Source organism: Hemibagrus wyckioides, linkage group LG29 (genome assembly GCF_019097595.1).
Source record: "Hemibagrus wyckioides isolate EC202008001 linkage group LG29, SWU_Hwy_1.0, whole genome shotgun sequence".
NCBI lineage: Eukaryota > Metazoa > Chordata > Actinopteri > Siluriformes > Bagridae > Hemibagrus > Hemibagrus wyckioides.
This window is the reverse complement of record NC_080738.1, coordinates 3,475,840-3,494,836: the sequence shown is the minus strand read 5'-3', so window position 1 is coordinate 3,494,836 and position 18,997 is coordinate 3,475,840. Positions and strand designations below refer to the sequence as shown.

General features: G+C 39.6%; 1 protein-coding gene across 2 annotated transcripts in view; it reads left to right on the top strand.

Moving 5' to 3' along the window:
* Positions 1 to 8,473, top strand: part of LOC131348996 (NLR family CARD domain-containing protein 3-like) — an 11,149-nt gene extending 2,676 nt beyond the window's left edge. For both annotated transcript variants that reach the window (XM_058384292.1, XM_058384293.1), the window contains exons 2-8: positions 222 to 338; positions 771 to 825; positions 1,107 to 1,311; positions 1,598 to 3,368; positions 6,525 to 6,698; positions 7,507 to 7,683; positions 7,862 to 8,473. In XM_058384292.1, coding sequence (XP_058240275.1) covers positions 222 to 338; positions 771 to 825; positions 1,107 to 1,311; positions 1,598 to 3,368; positions 6,525 to 6,698; positions 7,507 to 7,683; positions 7,862 to 7,898 — 2,536 coding nt within the window. In that variant the 3' untranslated portion in view covers positions 7,899 to 8,473. The remainder of the gene's footprint in view (positions 1 to 221; positions 339 to 770; positions 826 to 1,106; positions 1,312 to 1,597; positions 3,369 to 6,524; positions 6,699 to 7,506; positions 7,684 to 7,861) is intronic.
* The last annotated feature ends 10,524 nt before the right edge of the window (positions 8,474 to 18,997 follow it).

The following is an 18,997-nucleotide window of genomic DNA, read 5'->3' as shown; positions in this document are numbered from 1 at the left end:
CGACAGGCTTTAAGACCCAGCGGAGTCAGTTCTCTGTGATTGGGACTCCTGACCTCAGTGTAATTCCTGAGGTATGAGGCGTGTCTCCTGTTTGAAGAAGTGTGCAGACTGGAGCTGAATTAAAAAGATGGAATTATTGGTGTTTAATGATCAACACAGTGTTTAACAGTGCTGAGACAGCAGAGGATTAATTATTGCTGATATTTCTGTTGGAATTCTAGAATGATGAAGAGAAAGAGATCAGACTCACCAGAACCCAGCTGTGTGTCCATGAAGAGTGACCAGTCAATGGGACATCCAATTGACTTCAGAGACAGAGACAGTTCTACTGATGTGAGGTCAGTATAGTGAGGTGTTTTACAGCAGTGTTCCACCTGATCAAACTCACTGGTCTCATTATGAAGCCCTTCATGAGCTTTATCAGGTGTTGAAGCAGTAAAACACTAAACTGTGCAGTGCTGCAGCTCTCGGTCCGGCAGTGAGGACAACTGCTTTAAGAGGTCAGTTCAGCCTGCAGTCCCTGAGCTGGAGGGTCTGTGGTGCTACAGAAGAACATTTACACCTGGGATATTAATGACAATATAAATCATTTTATTCATTAATTCAATCATTTGTTTCTAAACATGTTAGTGTCAGTGATGAAATCCTGAAATCAGTGTATTGTGTTAAGAGGATAGTGTTAAATATCTGTCTCTGTATTTATTACTGTGATTTCTGCAGCTATGAATACATATAGTCCATATTACATGATGTGTTTTATTTGTTCACAGACCACAAAAGAAGAAATCAAACATCAGCAGAAATCAGCTGGACTCCATATTCAAGGTGTGTGTGTGTGTGTGTGTGTGTGTGTGTGTGTTTTATAGAGTGTAATGTGTGTGTGTGTGTGTTTTATAGTGTGTAATGTGTGTGTTGTCATACCTTGTCATTTCTTGATGTCCAGTAGAATTATGGGTAATCACATGTATGAATAATCAGAATTTCCGTTGTAACTAAAGGCAAGAGGAAGAGACTTTTATTATTTTCATAACCAAAATCATTAACAAAGCACCATTCACTGTGTAAGATTCTAATATTTAGATCTGTTCCTGTGTGTTTCTGACCAGGAGCTGGAACACAAAGTCATCACTCTGATAAAGAATGAGCTGAAGAGGTTTAGGAAGCTCCTGAGTCCAGATTACCCAGCATGCACTGAGAGGGAGGTGGAGGATGAGGAGGATCTGCACAGTGTCAGAGAGGGAGCTCTGAAGATCACACTGCACTTCCTGAAGAACATGAAGCACACAGATCTCGCTAACACACTGCAGAACAGTAAGAGCTCTGAGCCATGGCTTTATTCCATCAGGTTCACTTTAGAGAGAGGAAATAGTTTTAGATATGAAGACTTTTAGTTTGAACTTTGATTTTAGTATCATGTACATCTGCTGCTTTTCTGTTCTGTTCATGGTCCAGCTTGTGGTCACTCTGTACAATGGTCCTGTTCCTTCAATAATATTTAGTAGATGAATCAGGAATGAACAGCAGCATTTGAAAGAATTTTACATTTTATATAGTGCTCAGTGATTCTGCATTAAAACATGTTATTACTGTTTATTAGAACTCGTGTATCAGACAAAGCTGAAATCCAACCTGAGAGAGAAGTTTAAAAGAATTAATGAAGGAATCTCACAGCATGGAAGATCAGCACTTCTGAATGAGATCTACACAGAGCTCTACATCACAGAGGGTTGGAGTGGAGACGTCAATAATGAACATGAGGTGAGACAGATTGAGACAGTGTCCAGGAGACCAGCAACACAGGAGACACCCATCAACTGTAATGACCTCTTTAAGGACAAGTCCATCAGAACTGTGCTGACTAAAGGAGTTGCTGGAATTGGAAAAACAGTCTCTGTGCAGAAGTTCATTCTGGACTGGACTGAAGGAAAATCAAATCAGGACATCACCTTCATGTTTCCACTTCCCTTTAGAGAGCTGAATCTGATGAAGGAGAAAAATGTCAGTCTGATGAATCTTCTTCATCACTTTTTCCCAGAAATAAGAGAACTAGAATCAATAGACTGTGACTCCTACAAAGTGGTGTTGATCTTTGATGGTCTGGATGAGTGTCGACTTCCTCTAAATTTCCAGAAGAATGAGAGATTGTGTGATGTGACAGAGTCAGCCTCAGTGGATGTTCTGCTGACGAACCTCATCAAGAGGAATCTGCTTCCCTCTGCTCTTCTCTGGATAACCTCTCGACCAGGAGCAGCCAATCAGATCCCTCCTGAGTGTGTAGACCAGGTAACAGAGGTACGAGGGTTTAATGATCCTCAGAAAGAGGAGTACTTCAGGAAGAGGATCAGTGATCAGAGCCTGGCCAATAAAATCATCAGACACGTGAAGTCTTCAAGAAGCCTCTACATCATGTGCCACATCCCAGTCTTCTGCTGGATCTCAGCCACTGTTCTAGAGAGAATGTTGGGTGAAGCAGAGAGTGGAGAGATCCCCAAGACTCTGACTCAAATGTTTACACACTTCCTGATCTTTCAGATCAAACACAAGGATGAAAAGTACCATCAGAAACATGACCCTGATCCTCAGCAGACCAGAGAGAGTATCCTGGCACTGGGAAAACTGGCTTTCCAACAGCTGGAGAAAGGAAACCTGATCTTCTATGAGGAAGACCTGAGAGAGTGTGGCATTGATGTCAGAGAAGTGTCAGTGTACTCAGGAGTGTGTACCCAGATCTTCAGAGAGGAGTTTGGGCTTCACCTGGGGAAGGTGTTCAGCTTTGTACATCTGAGTGTTCAGGAGTTTCTGGGTGCTTTATACGTGTTTTTCTGCTTTAAATTTAGAAAGACAAATGTGCTTGTGGAGCAAAGCACTGGACATTTTAATTTCTTTAGAAATCCAAACATGTCTGATCTCCTCAGGAGTGCAGTGGACAAGGCCTTACAGAGTGAGAATGGACACCTGGACCTGTTCCTCCGCTTCCTTCTGGGTCTCTCACTGGAGTCCAATCAGACTCTCTTACGAGACTTAATGCCACAGACAGGAAGTAGTTCTCACAGCAAACAGGAAACAGTGGAGTACATCAAGGAGAAGATCAGGGAGAATCCATCTCCAGAGAAATCCATCAATCTGTTCCACTGTCTGAATGAACTGAATGATCATTCTCTAGTGCAGGAAGTACAGACTTACCTGAACACAGGAGATTACAGGTGTCTCAGTGGATCCAGACTCTCTCCTGCTCAGTGGTCAGCTCTGGTGTTTGTGTTACTGACCTCAGAACAGGAGCTGGATGAGTTTAATTTGAGTAAATATGATCCATCAGAGGAATGTCTTCTGAGACTGCTGCCAGTGGTCAAAGCCTCCAGAAAAGCTGTGTGAGTATTTTTATTTATAAATGTATTACTGCATGGTTTGTTATTTTAATGTAACACTGAACTGCACTGTTTGGATTAATGCTTGTTAATAGTTCCTCTAATCCTCTTTAAACAAACCTCTGGTACTTTTACAGAAGATTGTTTCACTTTTTACACTAACACGTCATGTCTGCACTGAGGGCTGGGCCATATGGACAAAATCTTATGGATCAGGATATGAATCATTTTATATCTTTTATAGATGAATCATGATATATTAAGTTTTCTCTAAAATTTATATAAAAATCTGTACTTAATAACTGCATGCATTTAAGAACTAAACACATTTCTGAAGTAAACAGCAGTGAAAGACACTTTTTCTTTTCTCTGTTTATTCTGAAAGTGACATTGAACAGAACTCTCACAAATGAGAAGAAGAAAAACATCAAGCTGTCAAAATGGGATCAATATGAATAGAAAATATAAAAAGTAAATATTAAACACTCTGTTCACCTTCAAGTACCTGTTTAGGTTCAAGTTCCTCATCTTTTGTTCTGTGACACAGTGTTGTGGAGAGATTCACTCTGTCATGCTTTTATTTCTTCCAATTTTTCACATTTTCTTCCTAATTTAATCACGGCTGATTCCCACCATCTAACTGGGAACAAAATACTGAACTGGACCATACTGGAAAGAGTCGAGTTGGATTTTCTTTAAATAGTGTAAACTAGTAACAGGGCCATTTGGGACAATTAGTGCATTTTTATTACATTTCCTTTCTTATACTCTTTATTTAAAAGAATCATTGTTTATTTAAGAAAGAGATTCTTACTTTTTTGCACATCTATATTTTCCAAAGTCCATTCTAATAAATAAAACACTATAAATCTATATTACTAATAAAATGATTTTCTTAAGTGTAATTTTGAAAGAATAAAATTGCCCAGCCCTTACCACCTTCTGAGACAAGACGAAAAAACCAACTCTATCTTTTCACACTGTTCCTGTAAATTAACACACTTGCTGTAACTAACCAGTTCCATTCCCAGTGGGCAAATTGACGCCAAAAAATTATGTCAAAAAACAAGTCAAAAATGCAAATCAAATTGACGTCAATTTGACATCCACATATTGAGGTCTTATTTTGAACACCAAAATAATGACACAAAAGTAATTAAAGTAAGAAATATTTAATTTATCAGGTGTTTGGGCCTTTTGGACACTTTCTTAGTCTGAACAGATCCATTGTCTATACCAGCTTTATTCCTAATTAAGGTCACAGGGAGCCTGTCCCACCCTGCCAGTCCATCACAGGGTCACACGTATAGACAGACAACCACAGACTTGCTTCTGTGTGAGACAGAATTTAGAATTACCAACCAACCTATACGTCAAACCCGGGATTCAGACACAGGACCTTCATGCTGTGAGGCAACAGTGCTAACCCCTAAGCCACCGTGCTGCCCATTAGACTGAACCTTAAAAACCGAAATTAAAATGACCCCAAAATTAACATTACACTTCTGACATTACAAAACCAGCTTAACAACGAGAATTCCTCGGTTCACAGCTACAGCAAGCTAAACTAATACAGGATATAAAAACGCGGGAAAATAGCCTAGACAAAAAGTACCAAACGTCCTTGCACAGAGTCATATTTCATTAAAACGTTTTCTTCTAAGTGTTAAAAATAATTTAAAAATAATTATATTCTACATTTTTATGAGTTGTCAACACATTTACCTACATGATAAAAAGACACAGCGCGAGTCAGTGAGCCTGATAAAAGTTCATGTTAATGTGAAAGGGAAGGGTTTGTTAGGATTGATTCTGGAATCTTCAATTGGAGCTCGTCACCCCTCCCCCATTGCAAAGCGCCATCTACAGGTGTGGTGGTGAACAGCAGAGAAAGCATTGGTCAATGTGAAAAGGAATAATTTCAGGGAATAATAAAAATAAATAAATATTATTCATTTCAAATTTGGAGGGATGCCTGTTATTGTTATTCAGACAAGAAATGTCAAGGTATTTTCACTGTGAAAAATTAGGCCTACTGTAAATTCATTAACTGGCATTATTATATAATATTATATATTATTATATATATATTATAATATACATTATTACAAAAATATATTAATTTCAGTATTGTAATTACACAGCATTATGGTATCATTAAAAATAAAAAAATAATAACCAGTGCGAAATATTTTTAATCATCATTTTGCCAAATGATGAGGCCTTATAAGAAAAAGTGCTAAACAGCTGAATTATTGATGTCACTGTGATGTCAATATGACATCAATTTCACGTCTAAAACATGACACTGATTTGATGTCAATTGAACGTCAAACATTTTGGCCAAATTTATAATAAACCAATTCAGTATAGGATTAACTTCCTATTTTAAACCAATTACCACTGGAAGAAATTGCCTTCCAAACTGAATTTAAAATAATGTTATAGCATCTTGATCAAGTCTTGACTAATATTTGACATCAAATTGATATCAACGTGCCCGCTGGGTATGCAGGACCACACACAGGTTCCCATGATTTACCTTGTTTAATTACCTGGTTTAGTTTGAACAAATCAACCTTTTTCTTTAGTTTGGATCTGTTTGGACGTATGTGAAGACTCCACCTGTACTCGGGTCCACACCAAACACCTGAACCAGTGTGTGTGTAAAATCAGAGGTCTCCAGGTGACAGATTTGTACCTGTACGAGCACAGAGAACAACACACACCAACTGTTTTACCGTCTCTGTGAAATTCAGCATATAACTCAGTGTAAAGTACGACTAGTATTGGCATGTTATTAACTGCTAGTGTACAGCTCTATAATTCTTTATTTTCTGTAATAAAATGCACTGGATCTGCAGTGTTGGGTGTAGAAACTTGAACACAGATCAGAGTGTAGTGTTTGTAGGCTGCTCGCTCTCACCTATGTGTTATGTACATGACCTAATGGTCTTATAATAAATTGTAGCTGAGAGATTGTGGAGTTCAGAAAGACGTCCCTGCTCCTGTAAATGTCCTGATGTGGTGTCCTGTCCTCTGATTTCTGTGTGTGAGAGAAACACACTCACATTTCTGTTACAGCTTCAACTTTAGCTGGATTATGGCTGTGTGTGTGTTTGAGATCAGTATTCTGATATTTCATCATTTCTCTTCCAGTCTGTGTGTGTGTAATCTGACAGAGGAAAGCTGTAGAGCTCTGTCCTCAGTTCTCAGATCAAACTCCTCCAGTCTGAGAGAACTGAACCTGAGTGGAAATAAACTGCAGGATTCAGGAGTGAAGCTGCTCTCTGCTGGACTGAAGAATCCACACTGTACACTGGAGATACTGAGGTACACACACACACACACACACACATACATACACACACACACACACACACACACATACACACACCCATACACTTTACATACACACACAAACATACACACACACACACATATACTGTACATACATGCATGCATACATACACACACACACACCAAGATACACACACACATATACTGTACTTACATACACAAACACACACATAGTGTACACACACACATATACTGTACATACACACACAACCACACACACACACATACACTGTACATACATACATACATACACACACACATACTGTACATACATACATACATACACACACATACTGTACATACATACACAACCACACACACATACTGTACATACATACACACACACACACACATACTGTACATACATACATACATACACACAGACACACACACACCCATATACTGTATGTACATACATACACACACACACATACATACTGTACATACATACATACAGACATACACACACACATACACTGTACGTACATACATAGACACACAAACACACACACACACACACATATACTGTACGTACATACAAACACACACACATATACTGTACATACACACACACACACACACACACACACATCAGAGTTTTAATAAACACAGCAACCTCCAGTTCTCATCTGTTGTAAGTGTAATTGTAGAGATCTGATATATTGTCATTGTTGTGTGTGAGATGGAGAGTAAATGTAGTGTATATAAAGATTTTGTGTAGTTCATGTTTTCAATGCTAAAACTGAGTGTGTTAAGTGTGAGAAGGTTTTCTTTCTTGCAGGATGAGGTACTGCAGTATTACAGATGAAGGTTGTGCTGCTCTGGCTTCAGCTCTGAGGTCAAACTCCTCATCACACCTGAGAGAACTGGATCTGGACGATAATAATCCAGGAGAATCAGGAGTGAAGCTGCTCTCTGATCTACTGAAGGATCCACACTGTAAACTGGAGACACTACAGTGAGTTACTGACTTCCTGTCTCTTTACTCTACTGTATTGTAAGACATTGAGTAATATTCAGTGTGTTCTGTAAAATGTCACATCTAGTGTGTGCATTACGCTTCTGTTGTTCATAAGGAATGTGATGAGTGACTCTGTTTAACGTTGTCTGTAATTCTGTCCTCTTCTGTCTTTCAGCATTAATTATGATAAACTCACCAGGTCTGGTGTATGACCGGAGTCTGACCTCAAACCTCTTGTCCAGGATAAAGCAGTAGTGGTGAAGCGTTAGAACCCGTCCCACATTTCCAGCAGTTTGGGAGCTGAATCATTCATATTCAGATGTAGAAGTTCCAGAACAATAACCGTGACTGACCACATCCTTTTATCCACTCAGCTACAAGTTACTTCAGGCTTTAATCACATATTTTACAATCCAAAGTCCAATCCTTCAGCATCTACACACAACACAGAGATATCATCACACCATCACACTGATTACACAAACACACATCCAGCTGTTGGAGATGTTTATAGTCAGTTTTTACCTCCTTATTTTTATCACATTTGTTTCTCCACAGATGATTGAGTTACAGTTGTAATATTTATCTTTATTTTTCTTTAAAAATTACTTATTTTCATATCTCTGTTGTTTGTTTGCTAATCTGTGTTTAACTGTAACCATGGTAACAGGTCTGCTGATTGATTTGTTGTTGTAGTGACCCAGTTTTGTATATATGTTGTATACATGTCATTTCCACTGTGTGTAATTACAGAATAAACAGTGAGTGTGAGTGAAACACAACAATTCAGGTGTTTGAGGTGTGTTTGATCACAAACCTTTCGTCCACAATGCTGTTTGCTTTGAGGATGCAGCGTGTGGAGTAAATGTGGTCTCCCAGTCAGGAAATCCAGGATCCAGTTGCAGAGGGAGGTGTTGGTGCCCAGCAGACTCACTAGTAGAGAGAAATTGTACCATGGTCAAATAAGTCAAACTTAAAAAGTCCTTGTTCATCTTAAGTAGAAGCTGGTTCTCAAAGTTATGCCAATTAATTGCTCCCCTTCTTGGGCTGAAGATCAATCCAGCTTCACTAAATAGTCTCTCACAGGCCTCTGAGGCAGGGAGGGCTGTGTCCAGCTTAAGTGACAGGTTGGATAAGGCTGGATAAGATGTCAGCATAGTCATACCTTCAGCTGTACATGTTAGGTATGCATCCAGTTGTTTGGATGTCACCTGTGTGCACACATGCTTTATATCAGAGAATAAACCCTCTTCATCCAAAGTGTATGAGGAGTTGTCAGCAGGCTAAAGACTCTCATCATGATCAGGAAGATGTCAGACGTGACAAAGATGATGACGTCAGACCCTACGTATGACTGGAGTATTGTTTACTCAAATAATTCTATTCCCATAAAATTAAAACCTCTTTACTCGTTAATAGAACAAAAGTTTCTTGTTGTGTTAACTAAATGCCAAGTTTTAAGTCCTATACTGATATTGTTTAGAAGTTAATAGAAGTGTTAGGGCTTACAGTGAGGAGGAATCTGCAATGCAAAACAAAACAGATATTAGAATAGAAAAGGAAAGAAAACATTTTCTTATTCCACAAGCAAGTTGTCTGTTACAGAACTCGATAGTGATCCAGTGCAATCACACAATCTAGACTATTACAGCATTACAGCACGTCTAAGATCATATTAATTAGGTCTACTGCATCCTCGCTGTCTAACCTGGACTTTGTCCTCGGTCCTTTGTCCTCACTCCGAGCCAGTCAACAGCTGGCATTTCTCATTTAACATCTGGCTGTGCAGAAGATTTATTCATCTTCTGCACGCGCTTCATGCTCATCAGGGTTGCAGAGTGAACGAGTCAGGAATACACTCTGGATGAAACCCCAGTGCTACACACACACACACACACACACACACACACAGGGCACAATTTAGTATTAAATCCACCCACTGCTCCTATTGTGTTTAAGCTCTAGAGAGAGTGTGGTGTGTGGAAACCCCTGAAGTCAAGTTCGCCGATGACACGACCGTGGTGGGTCTCATCAGCAAGAACGACGAGTCAGCATACAGAGAGGAGGTGCAGCGGCTAACAGCCTGGTGTAGAGCCAACAACCTGTCTCTGAACGTCGACAAGACTAAAGAGATGGTTGTTGACTTCAGGAGAGCACAGAGTGACCATTCTCCACTGTTCACCGACGGATCCTCTGTGGAGATCGTCAAGAGCACCAAATCTTAGTTCAATAAATTTTGACTTGATCGGTCTTACCAAGTAAATTTTAACTCATTTTAATCTCCATTTTACTAGAAACATGTGACAGCTATAAAGTGCAACCTGTTGTTCATATTGAGTTAGATTGCTGTGCTAGATTTAAGAATAAGACCACACCTAAAAATTCCAATTTCAAGAATCTTTAGTAAAGACAGAGATTTAAGTATTTAATTTTTGTCTGTTCAAGTAAGAAATTTCTGTGAACATAAACACTTCATGAAAAGGTGTTCCATTCTGATTTATTACGTACGTAAAGATATGAAAAGCATGTGACCTGAGGCTGAGCTCTGATTGGCTTGTTTCGAATTTTCCTCAGGCCGCAGCACTCTGCGCTCCGGACCCGCCCACTTTTGTTGTTAGCGAATCAATATTATTGTTATATATTTTGGCCTCATGTGATTGGATCATTCTCAACGAGTCTCATTACCGCGCAGCAGATGGTCAGTTAACGGACAGGTACTGATTAATATGGAAGCAAGCGAAATATCGCGAGATGAAAGAAAATTCGGTTCTATCTTTACAAAAATAAACTTTCACAAGGAGTTCGGATGAAGAAAAGAAAAGAATCAAGGAGCTTGGACCACATCGACCCAATCTGCAAACTCAGCAGCAGTCAGTTTTTTAATGATTACCTTCATTACATTACTGATAATAAACCCACATTGAACTCAGATTCACTGATTTACAGTACAGTAATTGCATGCTTTTGGGTATTGGATATAATTATCCCAACTTCTCATCAGTGCATTGATTCAGTGACGGGATGACGTTTTGTACTGCGCATGTGCGAGCAGTGCGCTAACGTGCTAGTTATGAAAAGGCATTTCCTCCTGCCAGATTCTCACCATGGAGGAGCTCGATGATGCTGCAGTTTCCACTTTAAAAGGTTAGTCATTTGTTCAAAGTTGTTGAAATTTTATTAATTCACTCTGTTGGTCATTCTTTGTTTGAAATCGAGTTTTAATCGAATATGTTTCCCACTGGAAACCCGTTCCTGCAAACAAATGAAATCAGCTGAACATTTTACAAAGTTCAGTCTCTTTTTTGAGATCTGTTCAATAATGAGATTTCATTCTGTCCCATTTTGCTCTCCATCTTGTGGTAGTACTATTTAGTATTATTTTGTATTTTTTTTATTATTCTTATTTATTAAAAGCAGCTTATTATTTAAATATAACCTCTTTGTGAGATCATACAGGCCAATTCAACTGAACAATCACTTCTACTGCTTTATTTTATCATTAACACTTTATAATAAACTTGTATTATTTGGCATTAGTCATCTGTATCTTTACAATGCTTGTAGCCTAGATCTTTGTCAGCAGCAACATACGTTTTTATATTTATGATGATTACAGTAACATTAGTTATTTCATTATGAACTCTACAGTGAGCATTTGTACTGTTTAATTTATTATTGTGAAATATTATAATTGATGACATTATAATTATTATTATAGATTATAATAAATATAAGTGTTTTACTGGTTAAATGCTGTAAACATATGTTGATTTGTCAACATGCATAAAGCATTTACTGATTTACTGTTAGTAAATATAAAAAAGTGTTATATTCATATTTTATCATTATAATGTGTTTGTTTCAACCAGTTGAACATGCCATTGCTGTTTTTATCGCCCTGCCACTGCTCTTCCCATCCGGCTCTGCAGCACCCAAGAAAAGGGGCCCAATCAGTGAGGCTCTTTTTCATGTTCTTACGGTGAGTTTTGCTTTTGTAGTGTTATCTAATTAGCAGGTGTTTAAGAGGCCTACACTTTCAATAATTAAATAATGGGTTAAAAACAAGATTTGGCTACTCAAATTGCTCACCCAGTGTTAAAAATAACCTGATAAAATTACCTACATGCTCAGCCTTTGGCAAAAAAAAACCCCAAACAACTCCTTTTGTAGATTGTAAATGCTGTTACATGTAATGTGAATATCTGAGTAAAACTCATCTGTTAAAGGACATTTGGAGCAGTGTGGTTGTCTGCGATGTCTTCATATTTACCAAGGTGGAGCTACGACTCAAACTGGAGACAGATGTCTCACTAATCATTCCCACTGCACAATATATTTTGCTTTTTATGCTGTTTGTAGTATAAAATCATATTATTGGTCTTCTAGCCCTCAGAGGATCCAGATACCTACGCCCACCAGCGTGTGCTTTCCAGTCCTGTTGTGCTGGTTGGTGAGGACAACTGCATGGTGGTTATAGGTACAACTCCAGTTGTAGAATTTGAGAAATTCTATCTCCTGGCCTGTTACTATGCTTTTCACCTGACCTATCCCAAGTGTATTTTTTGTCAGCCTTGGATATTTGTTAAAGTGGCCACCTTTTGGTTAATGATCTTTTAATAAAGGTTCTCAAAATAGATTGTTGTTTGTTTCTTCATTTAATTTTTTTTTTTTAGAATTTGTTTTTTAGTTTTTTGTTTTTTTGAGAATTGTCATCTCATTTTAGGTTATTGTACATTTTGGAAAAACTCTCAAAACAAGCTCAGTTTATGGTTAAAAATTCTAGTTTTAATGCAGTCTTCACTAAAATTATGCATTATTCTTGCTTATAAAAAGGCAAAACTGCCTTTTTAAGTTTTAAGCAGGTTTGTCTACTTTTAAGACCCAACTGTATTTTTACTGACTAGATTTTAGGTCAGATTCTTGTTTAATGGGATTTTTACTAAAATGACTTAATATGCAATGCTTAAAAAAGGAAGAAACATAATAGTTTTAAACATATTTGTCTAGTTTTAAGGTCCGATTGAGTTTATTAGTGACTAGATATTTTTGCTATTTTTAAGAATTCTTATCAAGTCAGTTTTGCTTACCCCATTGGCAGATTTTTTTCCTTGTTTTTAGCAGACTTTAACTAAATTTAAGTTTTTAGCTTCTTTCAAGAAGGGCATTTTTTTCAGTGCATCTCCCTCCCCCCATCCTGACTGTGTTCTACAGAGGGACCATCGAGAACGTCCTGAGCAGCTGCATCACTGCCTGGTTTGGGAACTGCACCGTCTCAGATCACAAGACCCTTCAGGGGATAGTGAGGACAGCTGAGAAGATCATCAGAGTCTCTCTCCCCTCAATCACGGACATTTACACTGCACACTGCATCCACAAAGCTAACAACATTGTGGATGACCACACACACACACACACACTCTTACACACCCCACACACACACACACACACACACTCTTACACACCCCACACACACACACACACACACACTCTTACACACCCCACAAACCCCTCACACACACACACACTCTTACACACCCCACACACACACACACTCACTCTTACACACCCCACACACACACACACACACTCTTACACACCCCACAAACCCCTCACACACACACACACTCTTACACACCCCACACACACACACACACACTCTTACACACCCCACACACCCCTCACACACACTCTTCACTCTCCTGCCATCTGGAAAGAGGTACCGGAGCATTCGGGCCCTCACAACCAGACTGTGTAACAGTTTCTTTCCTCAAGCTATCAGGCTTCAACACCCGGGACTGAACTGTACAAAACTCTCTCTCACACACACACACACTCTCTCTCACCTGTGTGGACACGCACACATAACTTATATTGATCAATAATTATTGCACTACCTCACCCCTTGTGTTTATTACATCTGCTGCTATATTTATATTTATATTTATTTCTATTTTGCACTACCTCAACCGCTGCTACTGTATTTCTGCACAACATGTCAGGTCTCAAAGTTGTACATCATTTCATTTTATTTCATTTCATTTATATTTCATTGCACATGTTCTCTTTTTCAGCACTAGTGTCCTGTTTTTCTGTGTTGTCTTTTTGTACTTATTGTTTCTGCACTGTCTTGTCTTTGCTCTGTTTGCACCTAGCTGCACACTGTGCACTTTATGTGGCTTGGACAAACTTCTGTCCTAGCTCTGTGTTGTTGTTTGTGTTTGATCTTTATGTTGTATGTTTCTGTAGCACCAGCTCCTGGAGAAACGGTGTTTCATGTCACTATGTACTGCGTCAGATATATGTGGTTGAAATGACAATAAAGCTTCTTGAATCTTGAAGATGTGCCGTTTAGTCACCGAGATTTTTCTTCATTCTGATGTGATGTGAACTTGAACTGAAGACGTGTATCTGTAATGATTAGGCATAACATTCTGAGTACTGAGAGCAGTTCAGTGGGGTGCAGACTGCAGCTCTTGTGGGGTGTTCCCGGTCTGCAGTGGTCAGTATCTATCAAAAGTGGTCCAAGGAAGGAACAGTGGTGAACTGGAGACGGGGTCATGGGTCAAGGCTCATTGATGTACGTGGGGAGTGAAGGCTGGCCCGTGTGATCAGAATACACAGTGCAGGACAGTTTGTTGTGTATGGGGCTGCAGAACCACAGACCAGTCAGGGTGTGACCCCTGTGCACCACTGAAAGCCCCAACAATGGGCACATGAGCATCAGAACTGGACCACGGAGCAATGGAAGAAGGTGGCCTGGTCTGATGAATTACGTTTTCTTTTACATCACGTAGATGGCCGTGTGTGTGTGTGTCTCTTATCTGGGGAACACATGGAACCAGGATGCACTATGGGAAGAAGGTGAGCTGGCGGAGGCAGTGTCCTGCTTTGGTCAGTGTTCTGCTGGGAAACCTTGGGTCCTGCCATCCATGTGGCTGTTACTTTGACACGTTCCACCTACCCAAGCATTGTTACAGACCATGTCCACATTTTCATGGAAATGGTATTCCCCGATGGCTGTGTCCTCTTTCAGAAGGATAATGCTCCGTGACACAAAGCAGAAATGGTTGAGGAATGGTTTGATGACCACAACAACCAGTTTGAGGTGTTGATTCGGCCTCCAAATTCCCCAGATATCAATTTAATCCAGCATCTGTGGGATGTGCATCAAACAAGTCCGATCCATGGAGTCCCCACCTCACAACTTACAGGACGTAAAGGTACCACATGCATGTACCAGATACCACAGCACACCTTCAGGGATCTAGTGGAGTCCATGCCTCGATGGGTCAGGGCTGTTTTGGCAGCAAAAGGCGGACCAACACAATATTATGCAGGTGGTCATAATGTTATGGCTGATCAGTGAATGCTGCTTTTTTTATTTATTTCATAACATGAACTATTCTGCAGAAAGGATCGTATAAATCTGTGTTTGGGCTCCAAGAAGGAGTATTCTCCTAAACCATGCTAACAGTCTAGCATTTCTGTACAATTTTTACATAATAATAATAATAATAATAATAATAATAATAATAATATAGTACTGTTTGTATGTGTTTAATACTAAATAAAAGTGCACTGTATGATATAGACAGTAAAAAGTGTGTTTTTAATCAGCTCCAGTTTTTTAGAACTTATCCTCAGACACACATCACAATCTAGAGGTAAGTTGACTTTTCGGGTTGTCTGATTAGAAATGTTATCTATAACTGAATTCACACAAAATATCGAGTTATTTCTTCACCTCAAACGGTCAGTTTCTCTTTCACGCTGGCCGTCACTGTCCAGTACAGTGTGTTTGAGCTAATGCTAATTTCCGTGGGATTTTTACAGCGTCTAGGCTAAATCACTGCTTTCATAGCTTTAACGAGGATCAGGAAAACGTTATAGATAAGAAATGTAAGAAACACGACTAGATACTGTAAATATTAGGTTTTTTGTAACACAATTACGAAGCGCAAAAACTCACAGCGAGGTTTATAAAGCGTTGCTATGGTTACGGGATCCTACCGCCATTTTGTGACATTCCGCTATAACGCGTGCACTGTGTGTAAAATGGAGGAAGATTAGACCACCGCAAATAACACACACCAGAACAGGGTCATTTTTAACAAACTCATTTTACATCCAGGTGAAAGTGACCTCCGGTGGACAGAACCGGGATTTTTTATTATCTCTCTCCTGAACACTTAGCTTTCTGTTTTAGAGAAACGTGGAAATGTTTTAAAAAATAACACGAAATAACCATAAAATCACTGTTTCCTGTTTTCTTTTTCAGAATCAGAATAAAAATAAAAATGACAGATATTCTTAAGCCTTTGGACACACAGGTTCCTGCTACAGTTCCCTCCAGTTGGACACACACACACACACACACACACACACACACACACACAGGTTGTGGAGATTGTTGAATGTGGCTCAGGGCTTCAGATTAGTTTATACATGATACACCATTTCATGTCAAACAGAAAGTGATCATTTGAGGCACAGTGTTTGGAGGAACATTATCATTTGAAGGTTGTAGTTTTTCATCATGTATAGAGAGTGTACAATGCTTTAAAATACCTAACATTCACATGAGCATAGAGACATGGCATTACTCTGTAGCTCTAACTTTGGTTTTCACCGCAGGGAACAACACAGAGCACAAACCTGAACCCAGTGAATACAATCCTGTACATCTTTTCCCCCTTATGAGGTGAGTCTCTCTTACTCCGTTCATACAGCACACAGAAATTGGACATTAATTGTAAACCATATCATCAGGAGGTTAATACGTGTGCAGAGTAATCCAAATAAAGCAGCTGTTTCAACATGTGTTGCAGCAATGCCGTGGAGAAGGAGACTCTGATTTACTTTATCCAGCTCCAAGCAAATAACTGTTTCTTTAACAGTGTGGAATAAAAATTCCACTGTACTCACTACTAAAATCTGACTCCAGCTCCACACTGACCCGACAGCTCAGTCTAAGTGAGACTCATAGTTAGTAAGGCCTCAAAACTAAATAAGCCAATCAAGCAGACTAGATGAATGCAGATAAGAGATTTTATTTTGTAATCAGCGCTGACACAAGAATTGAGATGCTCACGCATGAACGTCCCAACAACCTCTCTCCGGGGAACTCCAACTACAGCCTTTATATACATTTCCCTTATCTTCCCAATGCAACATGTCACTGGTTCTTTGCCTAGACAATACCACCCATCTTTCTTTTTTTTAGACCTTTTAGATTCTTTTTTACACCATTATCTTTGAATTTACAACTTTTCGAATACCATTATAATTAAACTTTCCTGAATCATTATATTAAAAATTGGGCGTTTCCTCCCCCACCAGTGGGATTGTCTTTGGCCTCACTCTCGCCAATACCTCATTTTTCTTCAGGAGACAGCATGGGTAAGTTCTCAGTTCTTCAGGGGCCAACACCCTTTCTTTTATTAACTTTTACACCTCACGGATTTTCTGATTTATCCGCTGTCTTCTACGTATGTACTCTAGATATTTCGCCTGGTACCACCATTGCCATCCAGCACGCGCTGCGTTTACTTCATGATGAGCTCACTACCGCTCAAGGTACCAGTGGAGCGAAGATTGACCATAACAATCTAGGGTGCGTCTCTGCCATTGATTGGTCCAAGTTTGGAAAGCCTGGTACCGCAGAGAAAGCCTGCCAGACTGACATCATTGATACAACTATTTGTTCTTCAAAGCCCTTGCAGCCTGTGTGCAAGGCCCGTGACAGGCCAACATGCCGTGTTAAACCTTATATTGTTCTTAAGCTCAAACGACCTAACGAATAAACCTTACCTGAGAACTCACTCCTGCTGTCCCCCTGATTATTTCACACATACCTCATACATATATTCTCATTTACAAAATTATCTCGCACATTCCCCCCTTTTGTGACTCAAGTCACAACACACTCAACTTGTTCAGACGCTATGCATACATGCCTTATATACGTACATAAGTCAGCACAAGGATTATATACTCGTATGATTCGTTTTCAGTGTTTCACTACTATCATGGTGCTAGTAAACAATTATATACTCGTTAAGGAATGTAATGAGTACTCCAAGCTCTGTGCAGGTACCACTGCATGTAGTTCTTCTTAGTCTTGCTATCGCCCACCTCACTCGTTCTCTCACATTTGCCAGTCAATTTCATACCTACCTGGATCCCAACCCTACTCATCAGGTATTCCCCTGGTTACACGCAATCCACATTGTTTCCATTTCATGCCCGGTGACCAGCAGCACGACCGTGCCTGCCTTAGGTTGTCCCACCCAGTGAGATCTTACCCGTCTTTGGCTAACCGGCCTTCTTCTCTGGTCACCGGCTGCCCCCCTTTTTTTTTTTTTTTTTTTGGGTAGCAGCTTTCCCGTTGCACAACACCTCTGACTCTGGTGTGGCTTTTTGTGTTGCTGGTCTGTCTTCTCTCGATTCTTCAGTAGGGCATTATTGGGATCTATACCATGAGCCAGATTGGAACCTCAGTCACTCTGTCCTCAGTCACTCTCGAGATCTCATCTCCTTACCTACCCAGCCACTGTTCCTGCAGAGAGCTTCAAGTGTGCAAACATTAAGTATCAACTAACTCTATGTTTATAACACATTCAGTAATGTCTACCACTCGTTCCCACACGACCAATAAGCCTGAATCATTATTATGTTCCCTTTAACCACAAATCAGCAGTTGTCATTAAGATGCATAAATGAGTAACATTCAATCATTCAGTAGTCATTATAAGACTTCTCCAGTGATTACGCTTTTTCATCAGTAGTATTTCAAAACACATGTAAATGATAATAGTGTTGCATGCATAAACATTAGTGATTTAAAACACAATATAATACGACACGCCGACATAACATATCCCACATCCTTTTATGACGTCCCCTGTTGTTCTTCTGCCCATGTGACTTTGCGCCACGTAGAGGGGCCGTTGGGGGGCTAAGGAGAGGTTACTAGCACATCACTTAGCCCCCTCCCGATGATTGGAACGGCAAGGATCTCAGCAGCTCCATCATTTGTCTAGGAACATTGGTCCACAATACATCTTCTCCTAACTTGACTGTAATGACCTCCACCCTCTTCTTAAGTGGTACACCTATCCATATTCCAAACCTTCTCTTCCTTCTGTATGCAAGATTAAGTAACCGTTCTACACTATAATGTGCATGTTCTACCACGATGGGTAACTGTGCTGTCTGTCTCGGAGTGTATGCAAATGTTTGTATCTCTGTAATATACATCCTGTCTGCGTAAATCTCCCTTACTGATGTACGCCTATCTATAAAAGGGTAC